At 37.8% G+C, this 27,334-nt stretch overlaps 1 protein-coding gene across 9 annotated transcripts in view; it reads right to left on the bottom strand.

The window, feature by feature from the left end:
- PHF3 (PHD finger protein 3) overlaps nucleotides 1-27,334 on the bottom strand; it is a 97,879-nt gene that overhangs the window by 35,058 nt on the left and 35,487 nt on the right. For 3 of the 9 annotated variants that reach the window (XM_082474058.1, XM_082474062.1, XM_082474059.1), the window contains one exon: nucleotides 9,741-9,902. The exons of 3 other annotated variants lie outside the window; for them this stretch is intronic. In XM_082474058.1, the coding sequence (XP_082330184.1) occupies nucleotides 9,741-9,902 (162 nt within the window). Of the gene's footprint in view, nucleotides 1-9,740; nucleotides 9,903-10,807; nucleotides 10,963-15,192; nucleotides 15,334-15,949; nucleotides 16,032-27,334 lie in introns of those variants that run through there. 3 more of the 9 variants (XM_082474063.1, XM_082474061.1, XM_082474064.1) reach the window with 3 other exon arrangements.

Consider the following 27,334-nt stretch of genomic DNA (forward strand, 5'->3'; position numbering starts at 1 on the left):
GATGATGGTTACATTTTTTATACACTTATCAAAGTTCTATAATTCTGGGGCAGAAAATAATCTGTATAAAATTCAGACTGATATTATACTTTACAATAAGAAATATTTTCATCAAGCTTCTTTTCTATGAAACTAAGCTGGGGGTAAAATCAATGAGGTTCCTTGATATTACTACCCATCTTACAGCAAGGCTGTCATACAGTTGTAAACATTAAATACCTTTAAGTATATAAAACCAAACAAATTCGGGTGCCAATAAAATCTGAACTAAACCACCTATCACAAACAGGATCTGTGTGAGTTTCAAAGCACAGCCTCAAAAGAACTCTAATGTCTTTATGAATGTGCTTCCCTTATATCTCCATTTTAGCATTCAAGCTATTCCTTGAATAGCTTGAGTATTTTAAGAAATGAAATATACACTAGAGTACTAGACACAGATCAACAAAAAAAGAAATTATAATTAAAGAGATTTAAACCAAGAAACTGTATCATAAGGGAAAATGCAGAAAGTATGAAAGTAATTTAATAAAGCTTCCCACTTGCAACAATGCTCCTAACAAAGAATCCACTAACTGAGACTTTCCTCCTTTCCATATCTGGATACATCCCCAAGGGTAAAAGAAACACAAAGTGAAAAGAAATTGGAAAGAAAGCTAAATAATTCACTAAGAAAAAATAATAATAATAATTCACTAAGTAAAAAAACAACCCACAAACTGAAATACAAAATAAGAAGCTATATCCAAGCCTATGCATATCCAATACCTCTGAATCAACTGTATGAAAACTGAACATCACAAATTTTTAAAAAGTCTCCTTCCTTTTTAATGCAAAACGCTACTATGCACCGGTATTTAGAACATTTTCCTAATTTGTCACGTATCACTGAACCTGAACTATGAAACTCTTACAGAAGGTGTCACAGGTCCTCCTCATTTGTCTCTAACAGCCCTAGTTGATGCTTGTAGTCATGACACTCAAAAGTGTCCCCATCTGGACAATAAATTACACGGTCATCCTATTTTAGAGACCCTTTCTAATTCCCCAGGACTCAGCACAATATTTGGTCATCAGGTAAGTACCCAACAACTTTAAAAACTTACTTAGTAGATCATGAACCACTCATGCTCAGCTATATAACATTTTAAAATAACTAAAATTTTAATGGTTTGTTATTAATATTTAGATAATTTTTAAAGCTCTGAAGACAGCCTGTAATAATTTATAGCTCTATTATATTTATATGCCCTGAAATAAAATAAATGAAGAACTTTTAACACCCATTACGTAAGTGGTTGATAAATGAATAGCACATTCAACTGTGAAGGTATTCAAATAAAAAATTGTTTTCCAATAGTAATTGATTAACTGACAAAGGATAAAGTAACTCTTTCTCCTCTAACTATAAACTGCCTTAGTTTGAAGCCGGGCGGTGTAGGCCAAACATTACCATTATTTGTCTATAATGTCCATTCTACTCTTTGTTTCTCAAAGTCACAAATATATACCAAATAACCGATTTTTTAAAAAACTGAGGAAAAGATGAAGAAGTAAATATATGCATCTGAGCTAATAATCCACTTCTCAAAACCGCACATTAAAGCTATACAAAAGCTATGAATCTAAAAGGAAAGAAAGTACCAATGCCTATGAATTTAATGAACCATGCCTGTGTAGTGAAGGCACCATTAAAATCCAAAAGGAGGGGTTTCAGAGAGCTTCTGAATGGTGAAGTAGAACGCCTCCACGTGCCACAGTGCTTGCTGGGCTCCCAAGTCCAAGAGGACTGAAGTTTCTTTGTTCTTGACCTCACCCTATGAATCTCTTCATCTGGCTGTTGGTTCCTGTGCTTTTTAACATCCTCTGTAATAAACCACTCATCTGAAAGTTTTGCTGGACATTGGTTTCTACTCTGACAGTTATTTTCCCTCAGCACATGACAAATGACAGTCAACTGCTTCCCGGCTTCCATTCTTGCTATTGATAAGGCACCTCTCAGTGTAACTGCAGTTCATTTTTTTGCCGTGTGGCTGACAGGGTCTTGGTGCTCCGGCCGGGTCTCAGGCCTGTGCCTCTAAGATGGGAGAGCCAAGTTCAGAACACTGGTCCACCAGAGACCTCCGGGCTCCATGTAATATCAAATGGCAAAAGTTCTCCCAGAGATCTCCATCTCAACTCTAAAACCCAGCTCCACTTAACGACCAGCAAGATACAGTGCTGGACACCCGACGCCAAACAACTAGCAAGACAGGAACACAACCCCACCCATTAGCAGAGAGGCTGCCTAAAATCATATGAAGTTCACAGACACCCCAAAACACACCACCAGACGAGGTCCTGCCCGTCAGAAAGACAAGATCTAGACTCATCCACCAGAACACAGGCACAAGTATCCTCCACCAGGAAGCCTACGCAACCCACTGAACCAACCTTAGCCACTGGCGGCAGACACCAAAAACAACGGGAACTATGAACCTGCAGCCAGTGAAAACGAGACCCCAAACACAGTAAGTTAAGCAAAATGAGAAGACAGAGAAACCCACGGCAGATGAAGGAGCAAGGTAAAAACCCACCAGACCAAACAAATGAAGAGGAAATAGGCAGTCTACATGAAAAACAATTCAGAGTAATGATAGTAAAGATGATCCAAAATCTTGAAAATAGAATGGAGAAAAAACACAAGAAACGTTTGACAAGGAACTAGAAAAACTAAAGAGCAAACAAACAATGATGAACAACACAATAAATGAAATTTAAAATTCTCTAGAAGGAATCAATAGCAGAATAACTGAAGCAGAACAGATAAGTAACCTGGAAGATAAAATAGTGGAAATAACTACTTCAGAGCAAAATAAAGAAAAAAGAACAAAAAGAACTGAGGACAGTCTCAGAGACCTCTGGGACATTAAACGCACCAACACTCAAATTATAGGGGTCCCACAAGAAAAAGAGAAAAAAGAAAGGGACTAAGAAAATATTTCAAGAGATTATAGTTGAAAACTTCCCTAATGTGGGAAAGAACACAGTCAATCAAGCCCAGGAAGCGAAGAGAGTCCCATACAGGATAAATCCAAGGAGAAACACGCCAAAACACATATTAATCAAACTACCAAAAATTAAATACAAAGAAAAAATATTAAAAGCAGCAAGGGAAAACAACAAATAACATACAAGAGACTCCCCATAAGTTTAATAGCTGATCTTTCAACACAAACTCTGCAAGCCAGAAGGGAGTGGCAGGACATATTTAAAGTGATGAAAGGGAAAAACCTACAACCAAGATTACTCTACCCAGCAAGGATCTCATTCAGATTCGGCAGAGAAATTAAAACCTTTACAGACAAGCAAAACCTAAGAGAATTCAGCACCACCAAACCAGCTTTACAACGAATGCTAAAGGAACTTCTCTAGGCAGGAAACACAAGAGGATGAAAAGACCTACAATAACAAACCCAAAACAATTAAGAAAAAGGTAATAGGAACATACATACCGATAATTACCTTAAATGTAAATGGATTAAATGCTCCAGCCAAAAGACACAGACTGGCTGAAAGGATACAAAAACAAGACCCGGATAATGTTGTCTAAAAGAGACCCACTTCAGACCTAGGGACACATACAGACTGAAAGGGAGGGGATGGAAAAAGAAATTCCATGCAAATAGAAATCAAGAGGAAGCTGGAGTAGCAATTCTCACGTCAGACAAAATAGACTCTAAAATAAAGACTATTACAAGAGATAAAGAAGGACACTACATAATGATCAAGGGATCAATCCAAGAAAAAGACATAACAATTGTAAATATTTATGCACCCAAGAGAGGAGCACCTCAATACATAAGGCAAATGCTAACAGCCATAAAAGAGGAAATCAACAGCAACACAATCGTAGTAGGGGACTTTAACACCCCACTCTCACCAGTGGACAGATCATCCAAAATGAAAATAAATAAGGAAACACAAGCTTTAAATGATACATTAAACAAGATGGACTTAATTGATATTTATAGAACATTCCATCCAAAAACAACAGAATACACTTTCTTCTCAGGTGCTCATGGAACACTCTCCAGGATAGATCGTCTCTTGGTTCACAAATCAAGCATTGGTAAATTTAAGAAAATTGAAATTGTATCAAGTATCTTCTCCGACCACAATGCTATGAGACTAGATATCAATTATAGGAAAAAATCTGTAAAAAAATACAAACACATGGAGGCTAAACAACACACTACTTAATAACCAAGAGATCACTGAAGAAATCAAAGAGGAAATCAAAAAATACCTAGAAACAAATGACAATGAAAACACGATGACCCAAAACCTATGGGATGCAGCAAAAGCAGTTCTAAGAGGGAAGTTTATAGCAATACAATCCTACCTCAAGAAACAAGAAACATCTCAAATAAACAACCTAACCTTACACCTAAAGCAATTACATAAAGAAGAACAAAAAAACACAAAGTTAGGAGAAGGAAAAAAATCATAAAGATCAGAACAGAACTAAATGAAAAAGAAATGAAGGAAACGATAGCAAAGATCCATAAGCTAAAAGCTGGTTCTTTGAAAAGATAAACAAAATTGATAAACCATTAGCCAGACTCATCAAGAAAAAAAGGGAGAAGACTCAAATCAATAGAATTAGAAATGAAAAAGGAGAAGTAACAACTGACACAGCAGAAATACAAACGATCATGAGAGATTACTACAAGCAACTCTATGCCAATAAAATGGACAACCTGGAAGAAATGGACAAATTCTTAGAAATGCACAACCTGCCGTGACTGAATCAGGAAGAAATAGAAAATATGAACAGACCAATCACAAGCACTGAAATTGAAACTGTGATTAAAAATCTTCCAACAAACAAAAGCCCAGGACCAGATGGCTTCACAGGCGAATTCTATCAAACATTCAGAGAAGAGCTAACACCTATCATTCTCAAACTCTTCCAAAATATTGCAGAGGGAGGAACACTCCCCAACTCATTCTACGATGCCACCATCACCCTGATACCAAAACCAGACAAAGATGTCACAAAGAAAGAAAACTACAGGCCTATATCAGTGATGAACATACATGCAAAAATCCTCAACAAAATACTAGCAAACAGAATCCAACAGCACATTAAAAGGATCATACACCATGATCAAGTGGGGTTTATTCCAGGAATGCAAGGATTCTTCAATATATGCAAATCAATCAATGTGATACACCATATTAACAAACTGAAGGAGAAAAACCATATGATCATCCCAATAGATGCAGAGAAAGCTTTCGACAAAATTCAACACCCATTTATGATAAAAGCCCTGCAGAAAGTAGGCATAGAGGGAACTTTCCTCAACATAATAAAGGCCATATATGAAAAACTCACAGTCAACATTGTCCTCAATGGTGAAACACTGAAACCATTTCCACTAAGATCAGGAACAAGACAAGGTTGCCCACTCTCACCACTATTATTCAACATAGTTTTGGAAGTGTTAGCCACAGCAATCAGAGAAGACAAAGAAATAAAAGGAATCCAAATCGGAAAAGAAGAAGTAAAGCTGTCACTGTTTGCAGATGACATGATACTATACATAGAGAATCCTAAAGATGCTACCAGAAAACTCCTAGAGCTAATCAATGAATTTGGTAAAGTAGCAGGATACACAATTAATGCACAGAAATCTCTTGCATTTCTATACACTAATGACGAAGAATCTGAAAGTGAAATTAAGAAAACACTCCCATTTACCATTGCAACATAAAGAATAAAATATCTAGGAATAAACCTACCTAAGGAGACAAAAGACCTGTATGCATAAAATTATAAGACACTGATGAAAGAAATTAAAGATGATACAAATAGATGGAGAGATATACCATGTTCTTGGATTGGAAGAATCAACATTGTGAAAATGACTCTACTACCCAAAGCAATCTACAGATTCAATGCAATCCCTATCAAACTACCACTGGCATTTTTCACAGAACTAGAACAAAAAATTTCACAATTTGTATGGAAACACAAAAGACCCCGAATAGCCAAAGCAATCTTGAGAACGAAAAATGGAGCTGGAGGAATCAAGCTCCCCGACTTCAGACTATACTAAAAAGGCACAGTAAATCAAGACAGAATGGTACTGGCACAAAAACAGAAATATAGATCAATGGAACAGGATGGAAAACCCAGAGATAAACCCACACACATACGGTCACCTTATCTTTGATGAAGGAAGCAAGAATATACAGTGGAGAAAAGACAGCCTCTTCAATAAGTGGTGCTGGGAAAATTGGACAGGTACATGTAAAAGTATGAAATTAGAACACTCCCTGACACCATGCACAAAAATAAACTCAAAATGGATTAAAGACCTAAGTGTAAGGCCAGACACTATCAAACTCTTAGAGGAAAACGTAGGCAGAACACTCTATGACATAAATAACAGCAAGATCCTTTGTGACCCACCTCCTAGAGAAATGGAAATAGAAACAAAAATAAACAAATGGGACCTAATGCAACTTAACAGCTTTTGCACAGCAAAGGAAACCATAAACAAGACCAAAAGACAACCCTCAGAATGGGAGAAAATATTTGCAAATGAAGCAACTGACAAAGGATTAATCTCCAAGATTTACAAGCAGCTCATGCAGCTCAATAACAAAAAAACAAACAACCCAATCCAAAAATGGGCAGAAGACCTAAATAGACATTTCTCCAAAGAAGACATACAGATTGCCAACAAACACATGAAAGAATGCTCATCACTAATAATTAGAGAAATGCAAATCAAAACTACAATGAGGTATCACCTCACACCAGTCAGAATGGCCATCACCAAAACATCTGCAATAAATGCTGGAGAGGGTGTGGAGAAAAGGGAACCCTCGTGCACTGTTGGTGGGAATGTAAATTGGTACAGCCACTATGGAGAACAATATGGAGGTTCCTTAAAAAACTAAAAATAGAACTACCTACCATACAACCCAGCAATCCCACTACTGAGCATATACCCTGAGAAAACCATAATTCAAATAGAGTCACGTACCACAATGTTCACTGCAGCTCTATTTACAATAGCCAGGACATGGAAGCAACCTAAGTGTTCATCGACAGATGAATGGATAAAGAAGCTGGAATATTAGTCAGCCATAAAAAGAAACAAAATCGAGTTATTTGTAGTGAGGTGGATGGATCTAGAATTTGTCATACAGAGTGAAGTCAGAAAGAGAAAAACAAATACCATATGCTAACACATGTATATGGAATCTAAAAAAAAAAACAAAAAAAAAATGAAGAACCTAGGTTCAGGACAGGAATAAAGATGCGGACGTACAGAACAGACTTGAGAACATGGGGAGGGGGAAGGGTAAGCTGGGAGGAACTGAGAGAGTGGCATGGACTTATATATACTACCAAATGTAACATAGATAGCTAGTGGGAAGCAGCCGCATAGCACAGGGAGATCAGCTCGATTCTTTGTGACCACCTAGAGGGGTGGGATAGGGAGGGTGGGAGGGAGATGCAAAAGGAAGGACATATGGGGACATATGTATATGTACAGCTGATTCACTTTGTTATACAGCAGAAACTAACACACCATTGCAAAGCAGTTATACTCCCAATAAAGATGTTTAAAAAATTTTTTTTAATTTAAACAGTAAAACAAAAGGAAAGAAAGGGCAGGAGAAGAGAAAACACTGATGATTTTGGAAGCCAAACAAAAGATGATCAAGCAGTAACTGATGCAGGACATCCAAAAAAAGATAAACAGTAATCTGGCACTGCTGGCCAAACCAATACCATTAACACCTCAACAGGCTTAGGAACTGGTGATCCCAGATAATTCTAAAGTAGGGAGGAAGGCAGGCAGTTAAAATGAGGATGAGTCGAAAGCTGTTTAAAAAGCAGTCAGACCCCGAGCTCCCTCGCCCCTACTCCATCCATTGGGCAACTGCCCCTCCCAAGTCCTAATCGAAGACTGGAGGCTTACTCTTTGGGGAGTGTAAAAACAGAGTTTCTAGACTAAGGAACATCCAGCATAGATAAGAGCAGCAGTAAAGTACACTGAAATCTGTAAGATTATGTGTATTTGTATGTACTGAAAGATGAGATGCCCCCATCAGCTTCCCTTAAGGGCTCCCATGATATGCTAACAATCTAACAAGCCTAAAGTCTAACAACAGGGATTCCTCCAGAAAGTAACACAGCCAGATTACCATACGGTGATGCTCACAGCTGACAAAACATTAAACCATCAATGATCAGACATTTAGCAAAGTCTCTTAACATGAAAGATAGAACCAAAAAAAAAAGAAAAAAAGACTAAAAAACCTTTAAAACACCGTGAGTATCTTACGAAAGACAACATAAGATACTGCATGCATGAAACAAGACCAGAATGCTACAAAAAGGACTATTCCCGGAACAAAAAAAGAACATTCAGAATTTGATGAAAAAGTTGAAGGATAAACATGAGAAAATTTCAGCAAGTAGAGGAAGAATACAGAGGTAGAAAGATGAAGAAAATGGAAGAGCCAGTCCCTGCTATCTAATACTTGAATAACAGGAGTTCCAGGAAGCAAGAGTTGACAAAATAAAGAGGAAAATAATCAATGAAATAATTCAAGAGATTTTCCCAGAACTGAAAACGGAGCATCACTTTCAAATTTCTGAGGAAAAGCAATTTCCAACCTTGAAGTCTATGTTCAATCAGACCATGATTCCAATGTGAGAACATATTAAATACATTTGCAAACGTACAAGGTTTCAAAAATATATAACCATATTCCTTTTTCTCACAAAAGTACTAGAAGAGGTATGTCACCAAAACGAAGGAGATACTTCAAAGAAAAGTGAACAGGAACTGCAATACAGAACAGAATCCTCAGAAGAACAGTAAAGAGAGCTCTCTGGACAACAGCCATGCATCTGACTTACACAGAGCTAACACGACAGCGCACACGGAAGCCGATCAGAAGGCCCCCAGAGACACTTCCTCAATAAGATGAAAATGACAGAACACCTGATATGCTCAAATATCTTTAAGAAAGATTCAGACAACTGGCAGAGTAGTTGGGGTGGAATTACCGATACGTACACTGAAAACTGTGTGTGCGAATGCATAAAACTATAAGCAAATGAACAACAAAATCAATTATTAAATCAGAAAGACAAAAAGCTGTATAGGAAAAGCGACTACAGTTCACTAAATGGATCATCACTAACAGCATACTGAGTCACAATAACGTACGTAATTACTACTGATCTTACAAAATTATATATCAGAAAGATGAGAAAATGTTCTTTTGTGTGATGGGGGAACAAGAGGAGAAAGAATGCTAAATTCACCATCCAGAATGGGAAATCAATAGATACATACATCAGAATAATCAAGGAGTGGCAACATACATGTGTTACTTAGAGACATGGAAGTAAATACCAAAAAATTAACAAAAGCAGATGAAAGCGGTAATAGTAGTTTCCTCTGGGGAAAGGGAAATAAGTAGTAGGATGGCAAGTACTGGAAACTCATAGAACCAGTCAACTCTTTAAATCATGTGAATGTGTAATTTCAATAAAAATTTTAAAAAATCATACCAACAAATTGATACAATCTCAAAATTGATTATCAAAATGCTCCGATTAGCAAACACCAAGAAACTACTATCACTGCTCAGCAACTTTACAACCTATCACATCTGTCCCTACACTTGATTTTCTAGCTAGTCCTCTCTGGAAGGATTACCTTGTGCCATTAAACGAGGTGATTTTCTTGGTGATCTCACTGAATTTTCTTCTACTTTGTCCCTCAAATTCCTGTTAGGTAAAATCAGTTCTTCTTCATCAATGGTATCATTGCCACTTTCTTTTACAACTCCTTCATCCATAATATCGTCAAGACCAACAACTAGGAAAAAAAACAAAAATACAAAATTTTTTGAAAATATTGGTGATGTTAAGTATTTAAAGGCAGTACAGAAAACACTGTGAGACAGTTTAATGTAATACCAAGTAGTCCTGAAAATCTAGGTCTATTCCTAAAATGTGATAATGCCACTACCAAGCTCCCAGTTCAGTTTTACAAACTTCTACCGTATGAGGCAGCTAGTCAAAGAGAAGATTAGTTGTAATTCTTCTTGATCTGACCTCCACTATCACTCACTGTCACTTATCATTCACTGTACCTTTGTGAACATCATAAGCAGCTATACCTGGATACTTAATTATCCCAATTGGTTAAAGTAGTACAAAAAAGAGTAAATACCCTGAAAAGCTTGTGATTCTAGGTTCATGCTAGAACCAAAAGATTCTAGCTCTAACTGTAATCTATTCCTTGAAGACTTTATGCTACATGTGTGAAAGTAATGGAGATATACTCTTAAGTTGTAGCAAGCACACACACACACGCACACACACAGAAATGAAAAACATAATGTAACTTCCCCTCCCCCAAATGCTAGGGAAAATAGGTGTTTATATAGAACTATACAATTAAATTACCTTCCCCTAGTCAAAAGAGAGATAGAGTCATTCATTTAACAGCAGGGGAGGGGGCATGGAAAACGATTGGGGAACACTGTATTTATATTATCAACAGGCTTATTTCTGTATGTAACAAATGTCACTTAACTAGCTGACATACAGCAATTCTAAATGTGCAGTTGTCTGAAATCATGTAAAAAGAATGTGATTATTTAGATCATACATCCTGGTTTCAAGTCTCTGCTAAAACATTTAAATAAAACCTGACTAAGTCCCTTAACCTCTCTAGTTTATCTCTTAAATGAGAATAACAATACCTGTCCTACCTACCTCACAGGGCTGTTGTGAGGATCAAGTGAGATGATGTATGAGAGAACTCACTCTGTAAACTTTAGAGCACTACACAAATGTTAGTTATTATCTTCATCCTAGGGGTTAGAAGGAACCTCAAGAAGTTATCTAGTCCTCATCTTTGTATCCAAGTAGAACTTCATTTAAGAGTTCAACAAGATAGTGGTCTACCCTAAAATTTAAAGAGAACAAAATTTTTTATAAATATACTTTCAAATGGTACAATCTTTTCGAAGAGCAATTTCACAACAAACAGAATCACAAAACTGCTTATATACTTTGACCAATATATTATAAAGTATAGACGAGAGAATAAATTATGAAAAAAAAAGTCTGGCTAGAAAACATAGTGTGATCCTTGTTAGTAACAGACAAATGAAATGTTGTGTAGGTACATTTAGACAAACAAAAATGATTCGCAGGAAACAGATGAAAATTATAACAATAGCTATTCTATAAAAGATAAGTATTCTTTTTTCCTATCTTGCACATTTCCTGCTATATGCATGGAATTACTCTCAAAAACAGAGTCCATGCTTTTAATCACTAAGCTATAGGCACTAAAAGCTTAGAGAAGAAGAATGTGTCTTAGGAAAATTCATCAGGACTCATTTAAGATGTAATTGGGGGAAACAGGTGGGGAGTTCAGTTAGAAGGCTACTCCACCATGATGGAATACTTATGTTGCCACACATTCACACACATTCTCAAAGAATTTTTAACATTAGATTAATAGTTCCACCATGCTCATTTTAAAAAGCCAAAGTTATGCATTATATGCATTACAAGTATGCAGAGATAGAAATGGATGGGGGAAGGCAGCACAGTGTTATCAATGACCATCTAGTGGTTAGGTGGGGTAAGGAATTGGGGGTTTTTTAATCACTGTGACACTGTCTCCGTGTTTTCCACATTTTCTACAATAAACATGAGTTTTGTACTGTAATCAGGAGAGAAAGTAATAATTCAAAAAACAGTCCAGGAGAAAGGTAATTAAAATCTGACTAACAGTGTTCGCTGGCAGGGAGTAAAAAGGTGTGTTATGAACTTTAGGGCTATATTGCAAAGCAGAATCAACAGGATTTAGCGAAGCCAAATCCAAAGGTCAATTATTAGATTCTCTCTTGTTCCATTTCCTGGCAGCAGCTGACCCCTCGCCCCTTCCTGAATCCCTTCTCCTCACTTAACTTCTGAACAGCACACGCCCCTCCCTCACTAGCTACTTCTGCTCAACACCCTTTATGGAGCTCTTCTTGCAGATGTCACACAGGACAGGACTTCAGGATTCAGTACTCCCACCTATCCTTTATACGCACTCAACCCTCCCTAAATGATCTCATCCAGTCAATCTATACTCGCGTGACTCCCCGAAGTTATCTTCCCCAGCCCCAAGCTCACATCTGACCTCTGGAAGAGTGTAATTTGACATATCCACTAGGTTGTCTAACAGGTATCTCAAGGTTAACAAATAGAAAATAAACACTGATTCCACCCATTCCCCCTCCCCTCAGTAAAACCATCCTCCTAAGATAGTCCCAGTAATGGAAACTCCATTCACCCAGCTGCTCAATCCTGAAGCTCTAGAACTATCCCCAGCTCCCCTCTCCTCATATCCCACATCCAAGAGGTCAGCCCAACCTGCTAGCTCTACCTACAGAACACGTCACCCACCTGATCACCACTGATCACCTCCACAGCTCACATGCTACTCCACATCACCATCTTCTCCCATCAAAACTACTCTGAGTCTCCTAGTGTCCCAGGTTCCTCTATGGCCACCTCCTACGCACACACATGCACACACACACACACACACACACACACACAGTTTATTCTCCACACAGTCATAACTATACTTTAGAGTCTTCTAAAATATAAAGTTGTATCGCGTTACCATTGTTCTGACGAGACCCTCCAAACCCTTACGAACACACTTAGATGTATGTTAAAATCCTAGCCAGGGTCTCCAGTATCCTAAGAAGGGCTTCCGCCACCAAATTCCCTGACTTCTCTCCTACCACTGACTGGCGGTGCTCCAGGCACACTGGGAAGCAAAAGGCCACCTCAGGGTCATTTCACTTGATCGTCCTCTGCCCGGAGCGCTCTCCTCCCAGACAGCCACATGGCTCACCCTCCCGCTTCATTCGGGTTTCACTCAAAATCGACCTTCTCACAGAAACCTTTCCTGAGCATCTTATCCAACACAGCATTCTCTCACCTTAGCATATTTTATCCTTTAAAATGTGTTTCCCTATCCAATGAAACATCTAATTTTCCACTAGAATGTAATCTCTACAATCCAGGGACTTTGTCTCTTATTCACCACTGAAACTCCAGAACCCAGAATCATAACCTGGTATACAGTGGCTACTCCAGAAACACTTGCTGCATAAAAGAATTAGGGGAAACAAGGGACCTGGAAAATTTAAACTTTGATGATCGAGTGCGAAATGTTTCAATTAACTGAAAGAGAGAAGTTAGAAAAAACAAATTTGAAAGTAAGGTAATGACTTAACTTTTTGAATGTTAGTGACATGAAAAAAAAAGAGCAGGCAAAAGAAGCATCAAAGTAACGCACCATCACAAAAGAAGGGTAAGGAGAATTCCAGGGATCAGGAAGGTTAACTGCTATAGAGAGGACAAAGGAAGGAGAAAAATCCACTAATTTGAAACACAGAAGCAGAGGACCAGATGACAAGAGATGAATAAGTGAATAAGTGGAGAATGACAACGGCAGTTTCTCTTTCATTTATTTTTAAGAAATTTAAGGGTAAAAGAAAATGAGGACAATCGGCTGAAGGAGGTTAAAGGGATGAAAGATGATTTTTCTGTGTAAGTAAAAGGAACGGGATGGGGGGGAAGGTGAGGTGGTAGAGTCCCCTTTACACAAAAGAGGGAGTGAGGGAAGGAGAAGGGAGAGAGAATGGGCAAAGAGGGAAGAGGAGAGTGGGAACGGGAGGAGGGAAAAAGCAAGAGATCTGAGCATCTTCCACTGCTGGAAGTAACTTTGGAAGCTGAGTGACGCCTGAGGCCGCAGTATCTTAAAACCTCTCTTAAGTCAAAAACCTACAATTCGAACACTTAAGACTGCATTTGAGACGTTTCTCAGAAGTGAGATTTCCAAGAATGCAATCTTTTTTGTACTCCTGTTGCTCCTGGCAATATGTTTCCTTCATCTCAAAAAGTCACCCTGACATTAAATCAAGCTCTAACACTGTCTCCAACATTTCCAGGGCTCTCAAGCAGGTGTAGGCCCCCAACACCAAAGCAACTACTTAACCTAGCTATGCCTCAAATTCTTCTATAAAATGGAGATCATGCTAGCGGTCAGAGGGGTGCTGTGATGATTAAATTAGTGTGTGTAAAGGGCTTGGAACAGAACCTGGCACTTACAAAATGCTGACTTCTGTTCACAGTCTCCCCCATCATGGACCCCACCATCAAAATTTATGTATTCTTTTTCCCTTACTTTTTCCCTCAACTCCCCCCAGAACAAATCAACCATTAAAAAAAGTACCTGAAATTTCTTTCTTCTAATCCATTTATCTGATTAAAGTAATTCAGAGTACAGAATGAATTATCTCTGGCAAAACCCTCCCAATTAGGTATTTACGTTTTAAATCATTCAACTTCCACTGAGCTTAACTTTCTTAGTTTCCACTAAGAAAATGAATAGAAAGAAGTGAAGGAGAATCTGTGTTCTTTTCAAAACACTGCTTATTCTCAGGGACCTCCCACATCTGCCCCTCCCACAGCTACAAGCAAACTAAGATTCAGTATTTGATATCCAGTTTTTAAAAAGTGGCCAGTCCTACTCAACACATCCACTAAAAAGGGAATTGGGGTTATCAAAAAAAAAAAAAGCAATGGCCTGAATTATGTAGGAGGCAAGTGCAATAATGCGGGAAAACAATATTTTTTTCCTCCCTCCCACATTTCAGAATTAGGTGTCATTCCCATTTTGAAATTCTGGCACAAAATCTGTAATCATACTCAAAATCTCCTTGAGCCTGAATTTAGATCACATTAAAATTCCTCCCATCATCAGCCACAAATGGCCCTCCTTAAATCTGCTGAGTCAGGCCTATGTGAAGTCCTCCTGACACAAATACTACTTTATTCAAATCGAGACTATTTAATTCACACCTATCTTCTTGAAGAGAGGAGGTAAATGAGATGAAAAGAATAAAACGGAACTATTTACAGCTAAATTTACTGAATTTCTCACAACTGGGTTTAGTTTAAATCACCTTACTCCACACAAAAGGGAGAACCACAGTACAGCAGGGACTCTTCACATCTGGCGTGCCTTAACTCACGCTGGCAGCGCAGAGGCCAAGCGCAACCGCTTCTAGGACGCTTACCTCCTCTGCTATGAAACCTGGCACTAGATGTCAGACTTGAGAAAAAACCAAAGAGCATGATCTCCTTCCAGTGTCAGGACAACAGAGGTCAGGTGTGTACTTTACAGGGCCCGGACCTGAAGGAGAGTAAGAAGGCACACAAACACACCCCTGCAACACAGTCCCCACAGCTTCCGCCTCCACCACCGCAGGAGGCCACCACCCAGCCCATCCTCAGCCTCCCTTCGGGAGCGTTCTTTCCTTTACGGATGATTCATACACCCTTCCAAAAGAGGCCACGTCAGATACACACCATCAAGTTGTGTTATATACAATCAGTCATTTGTGGGTGAATTTATCATTTTAGATATTATGTTTCTAAGCTGAACAACACAAATAATGTTATCTTTTTTCCCTCTTAAATTTCTTCTTTACAACAAACTCTAAAACACAGGTTTACTGAGTCAAAGAAGGCAAATTTATAGATTTTACCATTTTTAATCTCATCACATGGCTTTCAAAAGAGTATAAACAATTTACAGTGCAAAAAGCTTCCCATTAAGTCTCAATTAAGAACTTACTAGCACTGAGTTTGAGATTTTTAAAAGAAACATGGTGACTAAAAAAGCTTGACATATATACTGCCTTTCTGTATTTCTTTAGCTTTGCCTACTCGCCTACTCAGGTCTTAATAAATGTTTCTCCCTCAATAATTTATATGAACTCTTCATGTAATATCTGTGTTACCTATTTGATGCAAGTATTTTCCCTCGCTTACCTTATTTTAGTATTATCTGGTGTCATTTTTTTTCTTCAGAATGCTGCCTTCAGTTACTCCAACACTATTAAATTATCCATCCTTTCTGCTGAAATTTAACACATTCTAAAGTCTTATATTTAAACATGCACAAACATTTCAACTTCTGTCAAACTCAATTCATACTTTGGGAAAAAACTGATTAGTATTTCACAGAAAGGGGGTTTCTATCAAACAAATCTAAAACAAAGACACTGGGTTAAATGACATTAAAACAGTTTCTTCACTTCAGATCTTCAGAGCCTTCAATATGCTAAATAAAGGCATTTTATGAGGGGAAAAAACTGCACATGATGAAACTGTTTCCCAAGCCTTATATTCTCACACACACCAATAAAACATACACCAAAATGCTAATGATGGTTATTTCAGAAAGGATTTTTCCCTTCTTCTTATTCACACTTTCTAATCCATCTCACATTAAAAATATTTTGTCAAAAACAATTTTCCCCCAAAATGTGTAATACATGTGTGAATGCCTAGAAAAAGAAGCTGGAAAGGTTTTCCATGCAGGGAGAAGTAGTATCATTGGTGCCACTTTTTAAAGCTTTCCTTTTTAAGTTATTATACATGCACATGGTTTTAAAGAGTTGTGTCTGGTTCTCAAAAAGACAACCCTCAGAATGGGAGAAAATATTGGCAAATGAAGCAACTGACAAAGGATTAATCTCCAAAATTTACAAGCAGCTCATGCAGCTCAATATCAAAAAAACAAACGTCCCAATCCAAAAATGGGCAGAAGACCTAAACAGACATTTCTCCAAAGAAGACATACAGATTGCCAACAAACACATGAAAGAATGCTCAACATCACTAATCATTAGAGAAATGTAAATCAAAACTACAATGAGGTATCACCTCACACCAGTCAGAATGGCCATCATAAAAACATCTACAAACAATAAATCCTGGGGAGAGTGTGGAGAAAAGGGAACCCTCTTGCACTGTTGGTGGGAATGTAAATTGATACAGCTACTATGGAAAACAGTATGGAGGTTCCTTAAAAAACTAAAAATAGCACTACCACACGACCCAGCAATCCCACTACTGGGCATATACCCTGAGAAACCATAGTTCAAAAAGAGACGTGTACCACAATGTTCACTGCAGCTCTATTTACAATATCCAGGACATGGAAGCAACCTAAGTGTCCATCGACAGATGAATGGATAAAGAAGATGTGGCACATATATACAATGGAATATTACTCAGCCATAAAAAGGAACGAAATTGAGTTATTTGTAGTGAGGTGGATGGATCTAGAGTCTGTCATACAGAGTGAAGTCAGAAAGAGAAAAACAAATACCATATGCTAACACATATATATATGGAATCTAAAAAGAAAAAAATGAAGAACCTAGGGATAGGACAGGAATAAAGACACAGACATAGAGAATGGACTTGAGGACACGGGGAGGGGGAAGGGTAAGCTGGGATGAAGTGACAGAGTGTCATGGACATATACACACTACCAAATGTAAAACAGATAGCTAGTGGGAAGCAGCCACATAGCACAGGGACATAAGCTGGGTGCTTTGTGACCACCTAGAGGGGGATACGGAGGGTGGGAGGGAGATGCAAGAGGGAGGAGATATGGGGATATATGTATACATATAGCTGATTCACTTCATTATACAGCAGAAACTAACACAACATTGTAAAGCAATTATACTCCAATAAAGATGTTAAAAAAAAAAGTAATAAAAAAAATAAGAGCACACTGCCAAAAAAAAAAAAAAAAAAGTTGTGTCTGGTTCTATGAAGTTTATTAAGAAAAACATTAATGCTCAGCACGCACGTCCCCCTCCACTTCCCCCACTGAACCTCAATTACTTCACTGGGAAAATGCAGACATTACCACCCTCCGCTGAAAGGTTTCTGTGAAAACTGAATAAACTATTGTAGTTTCCTACACAGTGCATGACATGCAAACAGTAAGATTGTAGTCATTATTATATCCTGGCAGATTTTTTTCAAACAATTTTCTGTAGCCCTAAGTGCCCTTCATTTGACCCCTTCCCAACTGTCAAAATAATTTCTCTTATTGCCAACATGACTCTATCAGGCTACTATAAGAGTGAGATGGTAATCATTCCCTAAATTTTTAACATTTTAATTCCATCCTAAAATACCGTAAGTTATGTACCTTTAAGGTAATTCCTTCAAAAATATTTATTGAGCACCTACTATGTGTCGCACACTGGCCTAGATTATTCCATATACCAGTGATACAGAATTCTGAAGACAAATGACCTGGTTTCTTATATATGTATATATATAGTAAGGGGGTGGTATTTACATAGACTGAAATATACCAAAATTACACAGCAACCAAATGAACAGATTGACCTATTTCAATTCCAATTCAAACTGTAAAAAGAAAACAATGTGTGGGAACTGGGTAAATAACTGAATGCTGGCTGCATATTTGGAAATATTAAAAACTATCTTTAATTGTTTTAGGCAGGATAATATTAGTGTTGTTATTTTTTTTTAAATAAAGACTTCTTATATTTTGGAGATACATGCTGAAATATTTACAGATAAATGATATGATTTCTGGGCTATGCTTCAAAATAATCTTGGTTGGGGGGAGGTAAGGAGAAGTGAGTGGGGTATAAATGAAAAAAGACCAACTATTAACTGTATGAGTAACAGGTAGACGAGGGTCATTATACAAGTCTCGCTGCTTTGTTTGATGTTTTCCATAAAATAGAAAAAATTTTAAAAACTGTTCCCATGAAGCTTCATTTTAACGAGGGTGAGACAAATACATAAGATACGCGGCATGTTAGCTGATAAGCCATAGGAACAAAAGGCAAGAGTAACAGGGAGTACAAAGAAGGGAACACAGGGTGGCCTGTAATTTTAAACCGAATGGCCAGGGAAAGCCAGGGGTACTGGTTCCAGCTGTCTCCTGCACAAGAGCTTCCAGGCCAAAAGAAAGGAGCTCGCTGTGCAGGCTGGAAGGAGTCTGGGGATGACAACGCTGAGGTGACTTCTCGGCCAAAGCTGAACAAGTCGAGGGAGTAGCTTTCTAGCTAGAAGGCACATCAAGTACCTAGACTCTGAGGCAGGAGTGTGCCTAGGATGGTGGAAGAACAGAACAGAGTCAGGTCTGTGAGGCCAGATTAGGGAAAAGGGGGAGAAGGGCAGATAAAAATAGAGAGGTAAGGCAGCAAGCTAAAGTCATTCTTGCAGGCCATGAGGACTTTAGCTTTTGCCTTTGTGTGAAATGGAAAGTTACCAGAGTGCTGTGAACACAAGGGTGATAGGATCTAACTTTTAACAAGAATACTCTTGGTGCTCTTTTTAGAATAGATGGGAGAGAATTCTCAGGGGCAGAAGCAGGGAAGCCACTTCCAGGCTAATCCAGATGAGAAATGGTAACCGCTAAAACCACAGTGGCAGTGAAGAAAGTGAGACGTACAAGTTGCCAGATTCTGGATGTATTCTGAAAATAATACCAACAGGATCTGCTGATCAACTGAATACAGAACGTGAAAGAGGGTACATAAAGAATGACTTCAAAGTTTTCTGCCGAGCAACTCGAAAGAAGTTGCCATTTCTAGAGATGAGGGAGACTGTAGGCGTAAGTGGTACAAGGGGGACTGGGAGGTGGGGAAGCAGGTACCAAGAATTCAGTGTTACGTCTACAAGCCTAGGACACCTGAGGTCACGAGAAGCTAGGAAAGAGGCCTGGGGCACACTGTTCCCCACAGCTTTCAGAAGGAACCAACCCTGCCGACACTGTGAACTTGGACTCTGGCCTCCGGACTGTGAGACAACACATTTCTGTTGTTAAGCTGAGGTGATTTGTTAGGGTGGCCCCAGGACACTGACATAGCACTGGTGCTCCTTCTATTTTTTTAAAATTTTATTGAAGTACAGTTGATTTACAAAAAAAAAAAAAAAAAGAATTCAGTGTTAGACATTAAGCTTAAGATGCCCAAGAGACATCCAAAGAAGTAAACGCAGGGGTCTGGAGTATATGTATTTGGGAGCTGAATTATAAAGCATTTTTTAAGTCATAAAATTGTATAACATCACCATAGAAGTGAGTAGAAATAGAAAAGATGCCTAAAATCTGAACCCTGAGATACTCCGGTACCTAGAGGTCTGGAAGATGAAGAGGAGAATCAGAAGAAACTGAGAGGAAGAAGACAGCAAGGTGAGAGAATAACCGCGAGTGGCGAACCAAAGATCGAACCTGGCAGAGTGACACTGCCTGCAACCCAGTGCAGCTGGTGAGAGCAAAATCAGAATGTGGAGGAGAGATATTGGGGAAGAGAGCATTAAAATTTCTTCCAGGAGTTTGCTGTAAACAGAGCAAAAAGAACAGGGCAAGACAAATACACTGATGAATAATTATAAAACATGATGTGTGGTTAATACTGAAATTCAATTGTAAGGACTTTGACAGAGACTCTTTCAGACTTCTTTTCAATTCTATCAAGCACAGAGAAAAAGTAGAGTAGATATCACATCATGGTAACTACAAACCATATCCATGAAAAACAGAGAATAGAAACCTAATCAGAAAACATGAAAATCTAATTTCATAAATATCTAAATAACTGATTTCATAAATATCTCAATATGTACCTAAATATAGGATATAAGGGCAAAAAATGTACCTAAATTGTTTTTTTTTTTAATTACCAGGCAACATTTATTATGAAATTAAGGAAAATATCAAAATGTACATAACAAATTTTCAGTTGAATTAGCTCCGCTCCGTATTTCTAAAAACAAGCAGAGAGAGGAGGGGCACTTGGCCACCCAACAGCCAATTCTGGAAAACTTACAGTGACCAGGTAAACACCATTAATAAAAACTTGAGTGTTTAGGGGGTACTGTGGATTATTTTAGTTGCTTAAGGATTTGCTTCTTGGTTGTTTAAATCCTTTTTTTATCTCTTAGGGTTTCTTCTCTTCTGGTGGGATAGTATATGGGGAAATCGTTGTCTTACAGTTCATTTACACAGTCTACCAACTACAGACTCAACTTGGGTGAAAAACTAAACATGAATGTATTCCTATAAATACAACCCGAGGTGATACTACAGTTGACCCTTGAATAACATGCGTTTGAACTGTGAGGGTCCACTTATACACAGATTTTTTTTCATAGTAAATACTCAGCATCACATGATTCATTGCTGGCTGAATCTGTGGACATGAAACTGCAGATATGGTGGAACTGTGGACAGGAAGGTACCTCTGATATGGAAGGCAGACTGTAAGTTATACTCAGATTTTTGACTGCGCTGAGGGCTGGCATCCCTAACTCCACACTGTTTAAGGGTCAACTGTAGAACTATTTATTAACATTGGATTACTTTAATCTGACAAAAGACTGACTAATCAACACTTAAATTAATGTATACTTTTCATTTGCTCTTTCTCTACTGGGAGTGTACTTCCCTTACCCAGGAACCCAGGATCTTCAAAAGGCTGGCCACTACATGGGTCTAAACATGTTGCTACTCTTGTGTTACCTCCACACATAGACTTGCCCTGACCAGCCCAACTCAAATAGACGGTCTTGACCACCAAACAACCAACCAGATAGTCTTTATCACCTTACATTCTACTTGGAAGCTCCAGGAGGACAGGGACTTTGTCTCAAACACAACTGTATCCTCCAGCATTGGCATATGATGGGTACGCAACAAGTGTTTGTTAAATGAACAAGCACTACCAACCACTTTTCACCAAAGCAAATCATTATACCTCACAACTGTGGGATCATGCGGTAAACTGCTGATGCCTGCGATGCTATGTAATGAGAATGTTACCATAAAACAGGAATTGGTTGAAAAAAATGTGACTAACCCTCTTACAATATGGATCTTACCATTATTTATTGAGTTTCACATTGCAATGAACCAGATCCCAACTAGGCACTTTATTTCATAACATTTTGTTTGCTTTTACCCAGACAAACAAGGCCAAGCAAAAAGTTCTTAAAGGATTAAATATTTTTCAGTAGGTAAGACTGAAACAATTAACAATCTTAATCTTAAGCCTAGGACAAGACTTTTAATGATATTATACACAACATTAAATAGAATATAAACTCCATGAGGGCAGGAATTTGTCATTGCTTTCTGATATATCTGTAACTCCTATAACAGCAGCTGGAACATACAGTGAGTATTCAGTCCTAAGCACAGCTTGGATGAAAAATGTGTGAATGTATACAAAAATTCAAGGTTCCCAAATTTTTATCTCAAGAGATTAGAACCACTTTGTTAAATTGGACTCCAATCAGGAAGTTACCATTAGTAAACAAAAGAAACAGAATAACAAACCTCTACTCCATATCACAGTAGTGTTGACTGACCCCTTGCAGAACTCAGAGTAAGAATGCTAAGTTTTTAAAAACCACAGATTAGAAGGAAATATCCCAACATGAAACAACCAAACAGAAAAGCTACCCGCTCATAAAGATACAATTAGTAATGCGTCAGAACTAAAGCCTCTTTACAACAGATAAAAGTCTCTACCTAAAAGGAACTTTGATGAAGTACATTAAATTGAGATTGAAAACATAACCTTAATTGCATCAAAAAGAATAAAATACCTAGCAATAAATTTAACAAAGGATGTGAATGATCTGTACAATGAAAACTCTAAGACACTGATGAAAGAAACTGAAGACACAAGTAAGTGGAAAGATATTCCATGCTCATGAATTGGAAGAATTAATGCTGTTAAAATATCTAACATACCCAAAACAACCTATAGATTTAATGCAGTCCCTAACAAAATTCCAATGGATTTTTCACAGAAATAGAAGAAACAATCCTGAAATTTGTATGGAACCGCAAAAGACCCTGAATAGCCAAAGCAATCTTAAGAAAGAAGAACAAAGCTGGAGGCATCACACTCCCTGATTTCAAACTATACTACAAAGCTATAACCATCAAAATAGACACATTGATCAAAGGAACAGAATAGAGAGCCCAGAAACAAATCCACGCATATATGGTCATTAATTTATGACAATAGAGCCAAGAATATACAATCAGTGTAGTCTCTTCAATAAATGGTGTTGGGAAAACTGGACAGCTACATGTAAAATAATGAAACTAGGGCTTCCTTGGTGGCGCAGTGTTTGAGAGTCCACCTGCCAATTCAGGGGACACAGGTTTGAGCGCTGGTCTGGGAAGATCCCACATGCCATGGAGCAACTGGGCCCATGTGCCACAACTGCTGAGCTCACATGGCACGACTGCTGAGACCCGCAGGCCTAGAGCCCATGCTCCGCAGCGGGAGAGGCCGCTGCAATGAGAGGCCTGTGCACTGCGGCAAGGAGTGGCCCCTGCTCACTGCAACTGGAGAGAGCCCACACACAGCAATGAAGACCCAACACAGCCAAAATTAAATTAATTAATTTAAAAAAAAAAAAAGAATGAAACTAGACCACCATCTTACACCATACACAAAAATCAACACAAAATGAATTAAAGACATGAACATAAGACATGAAACCATAAAACTCCTAGAAGAAAACAGAAAGAGTAAGCTCCTTGATATGGGTTTTGGCAATAATTTTTTGGATTTGACACCAAAAGCAAAGGCAACAAAAGCAAAAATAAACAAGTGTGACTACCTCAAACTAAAAAGCTTCTGCACAACAAAGGAAACCATCAACAAAATGAAAAGGCAACCTACAGAATTGGAGGAAATATTTGCATATCATATAGCTGATATGAGGTTAATATGGAAAATATATAAAAACACACAACTCAACAGAAAAACAAACAATCCAATTAAAAAATGGGCGAGAATTGAACATTTTTCCAAAGAAGACATACAAATAAATGGCCAACAGGTATATGAAAAGGTGCTCAACAATCCCTAATCATCTGGAAATGCAAATCAAAACCACAATGAAATATCACCTCATGCCTGTCAGAATGGTTATCTTCAAAAAAACAAGAGAAACAAGTGCTGGCAAGGATGTGGAGAAAGAGAGCCCTTGCACACTGCTGGAAGGAATGTAAATTGCTGCAATAGCTATGGAAAACAGTATGGAAGTTCCTCAAAATATTAAAAATAGAACTATCATAGGATCCAGCAATTTCACTCCTGGGTGTATATCCAAAGGAGGTGAAAACAGGATATTGGAGAGATATCTGCACTCCCATGTTCACTGCAGCATTAGTTACAACAGTCAAGATATGGAAACAACCTAGTCCATCCCTGGCTGACTAGATAAAGATGTGGTATATATAAATGGAATACTACTGTCATGAGAAAGAAAAAATCCTGCCATTTGGGATTACATGGATGGACCCTGAGGGCATTATGGTAAGTGAAATAATCCAGACAGAGAAAAAAACAAATACTACATGACTATCACTTATATGTGGAATCTAAAAAAAAGTCAAACTTAGAGAAAAAGAGTAAAAGGTAGTTTCCAGGGGGAAATAAGGAGAGGCTGAGGTTGGTAAAAGCTTACAAACTTGCAGCTATAAAGTGAATAAGGTCTGAGGAGCTCATGTAAAAACATGGCGACTATAGTTGATACCACTGCACAGTATAACTGAAATTTGCAACAAGAATAGAACTTAAATGTTCTTACTACCACATACATAAAGATAAATATATGAGATGAAGGATATATTAATTAACTAGATGAGGGGAAAAAATTCACAATGTATATCAAATCACCATGATATACACTTTAAATATCGTATAACTTTATATGTCACTTATAATGCAAAACTGAAAATTTTAAAAACCTGATAGAAAAAGCATCAACAAAGCAATAAATTTAGAACACATAAGAGAATTGTAAGAACTTGAAGATTACAAGAAGAGAATTCTAATAAACAAACATACTGGATAAACTTTGAATATACCTAGGTAAGAGCCTTAATGAGTAAAAAATGAATTAATATTTTATGTATTTAGTCTATATCAACTATATATAGCAAAATGTATCTTGTTCCATTCCACAATGTAGGTTTATAAGTCAGTAAATACTTTCTGTTACCTTCAATAGTCTCTCTGGGTTCCTATGAGCAGTAATGGACCGGGTGATCCCTTACCAAGTTCATTTTAGCTAACATTTTAATTCTAGAGCCCTTCCTAAAGAAAATCAAGTAAATAGCAGCCTTCAGAGAAAAACTAATTTAATAAAATTTATTCCCGCCATGTGTTACACATGCACACACCATAATTCAAGCACACACCATAATTCAAAAGCATGTACGTTAATTTTATTTCACATTTCTCTAATTATCTCAGTTTCCTGGCCTCTCAATTAGATGGACGAAATTATATCAGATGTTTGAGAAAGATACACTATTAGGTCTAAAGATATTATTATTAAAAAAAGAGAAAGAAACCATTTAAAAAAATTTTTCCAAGTATATTTGTCTCAGGTCCAATTAATGTAGGGACCAAAAGACCTAATACTAAAACAGTACCTAAGGATATCACTAATAATGAATAATAATTTATTTCCTAAGATAATTCAATCAACAGTTAAAAGTTAAATTATGTTCATTATATTGTTTTTAAAAAGGAAGAGCTTTCTAATTAATATATTTTAGAAAATAACCCATCCAAAATGGTTAAAGTAAAAAATGGTTTTAAAACTGTGTTCCTTGGCAAATTTTTTTATATGAAATAACTATTTTCCTGAAATATCACATGAATATTTTCATATTAAAGACAACACTGTTTGCCCATTAGTCAAAGTCATTTGTTTGACAATTTTCCTGTGACCAGTGTGTTATCAAACTTGACTTAAAGCACTTCTATCAATGTTAAACCTTAAACCCAGAAAAGAATTTTCTACCAAACCAATCAACAGATCAGCAACCAAACTGACATCAGATGTACTTTTTGTGAAGTTGCATATCAGGAAATCTTTCATAAAGGAACGGTACAGGTGACCCTTGAACAACTCGGGGGTTAGGGGTGGCGGCCTTCCACGCAGCCGAAAATCCATGCATAACTTATGGTCAGCCACCCACCATTCTGTATGAGCGAGTCGTGCAGCACTGCAGTATTTACTATGGAAAAAAATCCACATGTAAGTGGACCCCCATACTTCAAACCCGTGTTGTTCAAGGGTCAACTGTAATTATACACATAAAACAGGAAATTATGGTTCTGAAGCCAAAATTAAAATATTTAACCTAAGAATGAGGAAAAAAAAATCAGTAAGTACTTTAAGAAGCACTCTGCCTCTGCAACAATGGCAGTGTACATAATTCTCCCTATTAGAACTTACACAGTTGGACATCAACACACATTCATTGTATCTGGGATGAAAAATAAAAAGGAGTGTAACAAAACGTATTTTTAAAATCTAAGAACTCATTATGACAACCTAAAAAGAAAATAATAATAATAATAATTTGCCACTTCAGGCAATTAATGTGATCATTTTACCAACTCTTACTCTGGAAATTCATAACCAAATGTTAATTCCTTCCCTTTAATCTGCCTCTTCAGTAGGAACTATAGTTTAGAGCAGGGGTCCCCAACCCCTGTTAGGAACCGGTCCGCACAGCAAGAGGTGAACAGCGAGCAGGTGAAGCTTCATCTGTATTTACAGCCGCTCTCCATCGTTCTCATTACCGCCTGAGCTCCACCTCCTGTCAGATCAGCAGTGGCATTAGATTCTCATAGGAGCGTGAACCCTACTGTGAACTGCACATGCGAAGGATCTAGGTTGTGCGCTTCTTATGAAAATCTAATGCCTGATGATCTGAGGTGGAGCTGAGGCGGTGACGCTAGTGCTGGGGAGTGGCTGCAAATACAGATTCTCGTTAGAGAGGTTTGACTGCACAGAGACCATAATCAATCAACTGCTTGCAGACTCATATCAAAACCCTATCACGCTGCATCTTACAGAGTAGACTGGACATACGCAACACACTTTGGGTATCACTGTCTCCCATCACCCCCAGATGGGACCATCTAGTTGCTACAACTGATTCCATCAAGTATCATCAAGGGATGCACAAAACCATTAAAGGCTAATGAGGAACAAAATACTCCCATGTTGCAGTTATACCCCTACAAATTACCTAATAACTCAAGTATTTAGGAAGGAGAGCTTTCGCTGCTGCCACCTTAATCCAGCAATCAAATCTATCATCAAAACCAGTGTAAGACTCCTAACATGATATAACATTAACTACAGAGCTTCACCCATGAAGGAGTCTTGCCAAAATATGTTTAACCCGAATCTAATCAAGCTTATTTTAAACCTAACTTCCAATTTACAGGAAATTAAAGAAATAGAGGAATAAGCCAAAGGACACCAAACACACAAAAAAAATTAAAATCTAAAACTTGGGACAATCCTAAGAGA

This window comes from Balaenoptera physalus, assembly GCF_965194825.1.
Source record: "Balaenoptera physalus genome assembly, chromosome: 9".
NCBI classification, from domain to species: Eukaryota; Metazoa; Chordata; class Mammalia; order Artiodactyla; family Balaenopteridae; genus Balaenoptera; species Balaenoptera physalus.